This window comes from Elephantulus edwardii, unplaced genomic scaffold (genome assembly GCF_000299155.1).
Source record: "Elephantulus edwardii isolate Elephantulus edwardi_28Jun2011 unplaced genomic scaffold, EleEdw1.0 scaffold00228, whole genome shotgun sequence".
Taxonomy (NCBI): Eukaryota; Metazoa; Chordata; class Mammalia; order Macroscelidea; family Macroscelididae; genus Elephantulus; species Elephantulus edwardii.
The window spans coordinates 788,371-796,189 of record NW_006399978.1 but is presented as its reverse complement, the minus strand read 5'-3'; the positions used below and the strand labels follow the sequence as shown (position 1 = coordinate 796,189).

At 41.3% G+C, this 7,819-nt stretch overlaps 1 protein-coding gene across 1 annotated transcript in view; it reads left to right on the top strand.

Annotated features, from left to right (window-relative positions):
* C2CD2 (C2 calcium-dependent domain containing 2) overlaps positions 1 to 7,819 on the top strand; it is a 128,662-nt gene that overhangs the window by 56,536 nt on the left and 64,307 nt on the right. The window contains exons 3-4 of the mRNA XM_006898406.1: positions 727 to 846; positions 5,107 to 5,211. Coding sequence (XP_006898468.1) covers positions 727 to 846; positions 5,107 to 5,211 — 225 coding nt within the window. The remainder of the gene's footprint in view (positions 1 to 726; positions 847 to 5,106; positions 5,212 to 7,819) is intronic.

The following is a 7,819-nucleotide window of genomic DNA, read 5'->3' as shown; positions in this document are numbered from 1 at the left end:
GGTTGGCGCAGGATAGAGCAGGGTTTAGGGCTGTTGTGCATAGGGTCGCTATGAGTCGGAAACGACTCGACGGCACATAACAACAACAACAACAACAAGCCATTCTTATTCACTGTCCAGCTCTCTGAAGTGTAGCAGGTTGAGAGGATCATTGCCTGAATCAGGCACACTTTAGTCTTAAAACTTAAATCATTGCTCTTCAGCATTTTGGAGAGGTCCTGACAGTGGACTTGTCCAGTGTAATATGTCTCCTGAATTCCTGACTGCTGGTACCAAGCATGTTGATTGTTGATCCAAGGAAGGGGAAGTCATTGACAGTGTCAGTCCTTTCTCCATCTATCATGATGTTGACTATTGGTCCTGTGGGGAGGACTTTTTTCCCCCTTGATATAGAGATATAATCCATACAAAAGGCTATAGTCCATCAAATCAACTATGGCTCAGACCGACTCTATGAACAAACAGATCTGAATCTTGCCTTACCCTCCACCATTTGTTACATGATATTTAGCTCCCTAGAAAACCGTCCATCAGGAGGAACAGATTTAGATCTAGTTCTCATGTACCATGTAGTAGAAAAGATACACGTCTGAATGTTTATCCAAATTTGAAATTTTAAATTCAGATTGCTAACTAGACCACTGTAGTTTATAAACTATTAAGAGGGGTTCAGTATGACTTCTCCTTGAGTCCTTTATAACATGTCATGTGCTCTCCTCTCCTAAGGTGGTGTCCTGTCATGTGGTTGGAGAAGCCCTTCAGTTCATTGTCTCTGTGCTGCCTGCTTCCCCTGAGGGTGCAGGGCACCGTCTCTATGATGTGCGCCTTTCTCCCTTTCACTTACGGGTAAGTTCTTTGAGCCATCGGAAAGCAGTGCCCTGGAACTTGCAAGGTAGACAAGGCATGAGTTATTTGGCATGATACCTATACTTTTATTCACTACCTTTCCTTCCTGGGACCTCTGGCGGCCTGATGCTAACCTAAAGGCTGCACCCCTCTGGTGGTTCAAATCCACCAGCGACTCCATGGAAGAAAGATGGGCAGTTTCCTTTTGTGTGATTTACAGTCTCTGAAAACCTTCTCAAGTGTCAGCTATGAGACCTTTCCTTTCCTAATCTTAAACTATAAGCTTTGATGTCAGATGTGTCAGAGACAGTAGGATTGGCACAGGATAGAGCAGGGGTTAGGGTTGTTGTATATAGGGTCGCTATGAGTAGCAGGTGACTTGACCGCACATAACTGCAATAACATATTATGTGTATGTCAGAAGAGACTCTGAATATTTCACTAGAGCATCAAGAAGCCCAAAGCAAAGGGAAGAAATCAAGATATTAAGGAGGTGAACAGAAGATTTCAAAGGGCAGCATGGGAAGACAAAATAAAGTATTATAATGAAATGTGCGAAGAGCTGGAGTCAGAAAATCAAAGGCCCAAACTTGATCAGCATTTCTTAAGCTGAAGGAACCGAAGAACAAATTCAAGCCTCAAATTACAATACTTAGGGATGCTTTGGGCAGAATAATAAATGATCCAGGCAGCATTTAAAAAGGAATTGATGGACACAGAAGAATTTCATAAAACAATGTATGAGCAAGAGCTTGTGGTGATGAAGGAAGAAGTTCAAGCGGCTCTGAAAGAATTGGTAAAAAACAAGGCCCCAGAAATTGATGGTATACCAATTGACATATTTCAACAAACAGACACTACCCTGGATGTGCTCACCAAGTTGTGCCAAGAAATCTGAAGGACAGCCACCTTGCCAACTGACTTTTGTTCCTTTTCAAAGAAAGGTGGCCCCCTAGAGTATGGAAATTAGCAAACAATATCATTAATTGCACATACAAGCAAGATTCTGCAGAAAATTCTCCTAAACCAACTGGTATAGCACAGCAACAGAGAACTGCCTGAAGTGCAGGCTGGATTTAGAAGAGGCCGTGGTACTAGGGATATTATAGCTAATGTTAGATGCACCTTGTCTGAAAGCAGGAAATACCGGAGCGCTGGTGGCTTAGTGGCAAGGAGCTGCAACTACAATCCCAGAGGCGCACGGTTCAAATCCACCAGATGCTCTGCGGGGGAAGGAGGGACAATCCCCTCCTGTACCAGTCAGATCTGATTTGACGGTACACTCACACAAAAAATAATAAAATAAAATAAAAAAAAAGCAGGAAATACCAAAGTCTATTTGTGTTTCATTGACTGTGCAAAGACATTTGACTGTGTGGATCACAACAAACTGTGGCTAACTCTGAGAAGATTGGGAATCCCAGAACACTTGATTGTGCTGATGCAAAACCTACACTTGGACCAGGAGACATTTGTCAGAAGAGAGCAAGGAAATACTGCATGGTTCAAAATTGGGAAGGGTGTGAACCAGGGATGTGTCCTATCTCCATACCTTTTCATTCTGTATGCAGAACAGATTATCCAAGAGGCTGGGTTCCATGAGGAGAAAAGTAGCATTAGAATTGGAGGAAGACTCAACAACAATTTGCATTATGCATGTGGTATAACCCTGCTTGCTGAAACTGAGGAGAACCTGATGCACTTGCTGCAGAAGGTAAAGGACTGCAACTTTCAATACAGATTGAAGCTCAATATCAATAAAACAAACATTCTCACCACTGGGTCAATTGACAGCGTCATGATTGATGATGAAGAGATTGAGATTGTTAACAGCTTTATTTTGCTTGACTCCACAGTCAACACTCTTGGTACTAGCAGCCAGGAAATGAAAAGATAAATTTTATTGGGAAAATCTGCTGTCAGAGACCTCTCCAGAGTACTGAAGAGCAAAGATATCAGTGTGGAGACTAAGGTGTGCCTGATACAGGCCATGGTCTTTGCAACTACTTGCTATGCATCAGAGAGCTGAACAGTGACTAAGGATGATAGAAGAGAATTGATGCCTTTGAGCCATGGTGTTGAAGAGTATTGAATATACCATGGACGGCCACAAGAACAAACAGGTTCGTCCTAGAGAAGGTAAGACTAGACTGCTCCTTGGAGGCAAGGATTCTGAAGCTTCATCTGACATACTTTGGACATGTTGAAAGGAGGGACCAGTCCTTGGAGAGGGACATCACGCTTGGGAGGGTGGAGGGACAGCGCAGGAGAGGAGGACCCTGGATGAGATGGATTGACTCAGTGACTGGGGTAGTGGGGGTAGGAGTGTCAGAGACATGATATTGGCACAGGATAGAGCTATGAATTTGCAGGCAACTTGACAGCACCTAACAACGACGACAACAATACATATACATATACATATACATATACATATATGTGTATAAATAAAAATAGCTATGTGTATCTTTTATGAGCCTGAGTCCACCCTTCAGAAGAAAGGCTTGGTCATCTATTTATAAAATATCAGCTCTTGAAAAGCCTATGGACGTAGTTCTATTCTGCTATACATGGGTCCCCAGGAGTTGAACTGACTCTATGGCTCCTGTTTTAGGGCAATGGAGAGGATAGTGGAAATGGCTGTGAGGCTAGAAGTCATTTTTATGATCTTAGCTCTAGCTTCAACAAGCCTTCAGGAGTATAGTCCAGTGCTATTCTTTCCTTCTCTTCTGTTTTGGGGGTAAGCACAGGGGATGGCAAATGTTAATAGGAACAGCTAAGAATTTTGCTTTTTAAAAAAAATGGTTGAAAATGAAGGCCGATATATGAGTTTCCAGTGGCTGCTGTAACAAGTTACCAACACTTAGCTTAAAACAACATATGTTAATTATGCTGTTATTCTGGAGAGCAGAAGTCAACATAGGCCTCACTCACTGTGCTACAATCAAGGTGCCTGCAGACGACCTTCCATTCTGGAAACTCTGAGAAAAATCTGTTCCCTTGTCCATTGTGTTTGTTGGTAGAAATCAGTTGTAAGGCCAGAGTCCCATTTTCTTGGTGGCTGTAAACTGAAGGCGGGCCCTGTGTTCTAGAGGCCACTTGCATTCCATGGCTTAGACCCCTTCCTCCATCTTCAAAGCTAGTGACGTCTCTTTCCCTCCCTCCCTCCTCCATTATTAAAGATGCATTTGGTTAGATTATACCCACCCAGATAATCTGGGATGATATGGTCTGTGTCCTCTGTCACATCTGCGGAGCCCTTTTTGCTAGGGAACATGACATACTCACAGGTTCCAGGAATTAAAAATTAATAACTTTGAGAGCTGTTATTCTGCCGACTATAATTGAACTGGGCTGATGAGATAGGATCAGAGTTGTGGCCTAGGAAGAGGTGACAGGAATGGTGAGCTTTCTTAGGGGTTTTGAGGGGAGGGAGCCTCAGTGCTCAGGACTAGAAGTATGGTATCATGGACTGTCTTCTGTTACTTTCTGTTATTCCTTCATACCTAGGTGATTCTACCAGAAAGAGATATACAAACACAGCCACAGCCAAACTGTCATTTTAAAAAGACTAGCGTTATAATGACATCTAGTCTGCACCAGAGTTGAGGTTCCTCTGTGAGGGTGGGTCAAGGTACGGGAATGTGCTGGCTGGGGAAGGGTCCTGATAATAGAAGGGGCAAGTAAAAGGAGTGCGAGACCCTCTTTCCCATGTTGAAAACACATATTATGCCAAGACAAAGGTTAAGCAATTTTTTATGAAAATACATGAATACTTTAACACATATACACATAGCATACACACACACACACAGACACACATATATGTGTGTACAGAGGCACACAAACATATGCATATCTGCATTCCCAACACAGATGCACTACATCACACATGCTTTCACAGATACACATACCACAGGCTCATATGCCTCCTCTAAACTCATACATTCACACATAGAGACATATGCTCTTACACACATAGCTTAACAAACACACAGTAACAAACACACAGCAGCATATACAGTAACACACACAAACACTTGTGCAAACACATACACACTATAGTCTACAATACATGCTTACATTCTCACACATATATATACACCCACTTAAAATATATGTACATATGAAGAGACTCATGTACACACATACTAAAAAATAGTCTGATACATGCTCTCACATAAATACCTATGTGCACACATGCACATATTCAAGAAGACTTCCAATAATAAATTGTGGTGTGTTTTGTTTTTTCCACAGCTGGAGCTGCTTATGCAGGAAAAGAGAGAGGACATCCAAATCAAATGGTCCTTCATCAATGTGCCAGAAATGGCCATTCACATTCAGTCCAAAGCCCTGCGGGAGGTCAGTCCGTAAGTTTCTAGAATTCTTTGATGTGCTGTGGGCAAACCCGCATGTCATAAGAGCTGTGCTAGGAGACCCAAGCTTGTGTACGTCAGCCATGCCTATAGCACCCTTCACTCATCCCCAGCTGACCCGGACCACGTGGATCCGATCTGCTGTGGGCATAGGGCTGTGTAGCGGTTGGCTATGAATGGATTTGATGGGGCCTATCCACCTGGGCTGCACCTAGCATCATGAGGCAGCTATTAGCCAGTTGTCTCAGCTCTTCCAAGAGGGATTTGATCTGGGAATTTTTAAAGCACTCATGTACAGCTAATTTTGAGAGCAGTTGAGTTGATGAAATCATATATTTAGGTTAACATTCCATCTGGCCTCATTATCGCATTCCCTTTCCTAGGAAAGGAGCTTCTCTCCTAAGTCTGGTTGAGCTTGGGCACTTGCTCCCAAGAGCAGGAACTCCTTTCTACCCATGTTTCTGCAAGCACACTTTAAAACCTGAAGGCAGTTTCCATCCTGCTTCTTAAAGTTTTGCTGTTTGAAGACCAAACACAATGTGAATTTGAGACCAGGAGTAGGGAATACCAAGTGAAACTGATCTCATCACTTTCAATTACAAAACAATCATATAAAATCCTTTCTAGCAGAAGCTTTGCTACTTGGCTTCTTCCTTTTATGATTTTCTGATACTTCTTAATATGAATATAAGGATTCTGAAGCTCCGTCTAACATATATTGGGTATGTTGCAGGAAGGGATCAGTCCTTGGAGAGGGACATCATGCTTGGTAAAGTGGAGGGACAGCGCAGGAGAGGAAGATCCTCGATGGTAATGGGGGTAGATGTGTCAGAAACAGTGCCTCAGAGTAGAGCAGGGTTCAGAGCTGTTATAAGTCATAAGCAGCTTGATGGCACATAACAGCAACAATAGTTTTCTGCCAATAAATACTTTAATACATTTTAAATACATGCCTTAAGTGGATGTAATTTTTAAGCTAATATATTAGAATTATGATTCTTTTAATTGCTATATCAGAATGAAAATTTTTATCTGGCTATTCAGGTGTATATTCATGTGTATTAGCTCTTTCTACATCGCCCTCAGTTTATTTAGTTTATTTTCTTTCTCTTTCTCCTTTATTGCAAATGTCTGTTCACTAAGGTCTACAACACATATAACACATTACAAAAACTTTTGTAATTTCTCCCCCCAGTACCACCACCAAGCAAAACTACCAAAATTCAGGATTTTTCAGCAGATCTGTCTGACTCAGAACTCATCCCCCTCAGGGGACATACAGATTCTGTGCTCCAAATAGAATTCAGATCTGTGTTTTTGTCTGTATGGTTAAGTTATCAATTTGATATTAGTAAAATGCTTGGCATTTTCAGTGATGTCTTAGAAGGATTTCTAGAAATAGAACAAGAACCCTATAGGGTTTTACTATGTCACATGAGGTTGCTAAAAGTTGAAATTGACATGACACACCCAACAACAACAATAGAATTCATTAGTTTATGTTGGTATTAGGGCTTTTTTCCTCCCCATTCTTGTGATTTATTTTTTTTTTTAAATGTAAGGTATTAACATGGATAAAAGTTTTTGAAACCCCATGAAAAATTATACTCATAGCATAATATCCATTGCTAACCCTCTTCTCCTTTCCTATACTCTGTTCCCAGTTTCTTGATCTCTTCACTTACACTACTTGCAGTCAATTTGGAACCTGACTTATAACTGATTCTTCATTAATTTTCCAAGGCTGTAAATCTAATGAGAGGAGATCACCCATCTTTCTCCCAAGGGGGTAGCTAGAGTATTTACTGCCAGAGATCTCTGACCTTTGGGTTAGCGCCACAACTTCCAGTGGGTTACATACCAGAGCTGCCTTCTGTTCTGTTTAAACAGAAGCTCAAACTCATTTCCATGGAGTTGGAAGTGACTCATGGCTGACCCTCTAGTAAGTCTTCAGAGGCTATAAATTGCACAGGAGAAGATGGCCCATTTTTCTCCTGTGGAGCCTCTGGTGGATTTGAACCAGGGAGGTGCCCCCTTTGGGTTATCAGAGCAACACCCTACAGCCTACTTCAGAGATCTATTAGGTTTTATTTATCCTTCTTTTCAGAAAAAGTATGTGTACTGATGCCACATTATTCTTCATATAGTCCAGCTTCTAGAAATATTTGCTTAACATACAGATTGAATAAGTATTGAGAAAGGATACAGCCCTGACAACCACATTTCCTAAATTTAAACCATGCAGTATTCCCTTGTTCACTTTTTACAGCTATTTCTTGATAAGTGTACAGGTTTCACACAAGCACAATTAAGTGTTCTCAGATTCCCGTTCTTCTCAGTGTTAGCCATGATTTGTTATGATCTACATAGTTAAATGTCTTTGCACAAACACAAGTAAACATCTTTCTGATACTCTCTTTCAGCTAAGATCTGTCTGACATCAACAGTGGTATTGCTCATGCCATGGCCTCTTCTGAATTTGGTTTGAATGTCTGACAGTTTCCTATGTATATATTCCTCCTGTTATTTGTTTAATAATCTTCAACAAGATTTGACTTGGGTGTGATATCAATGATATTGTTTAATAATTTCCA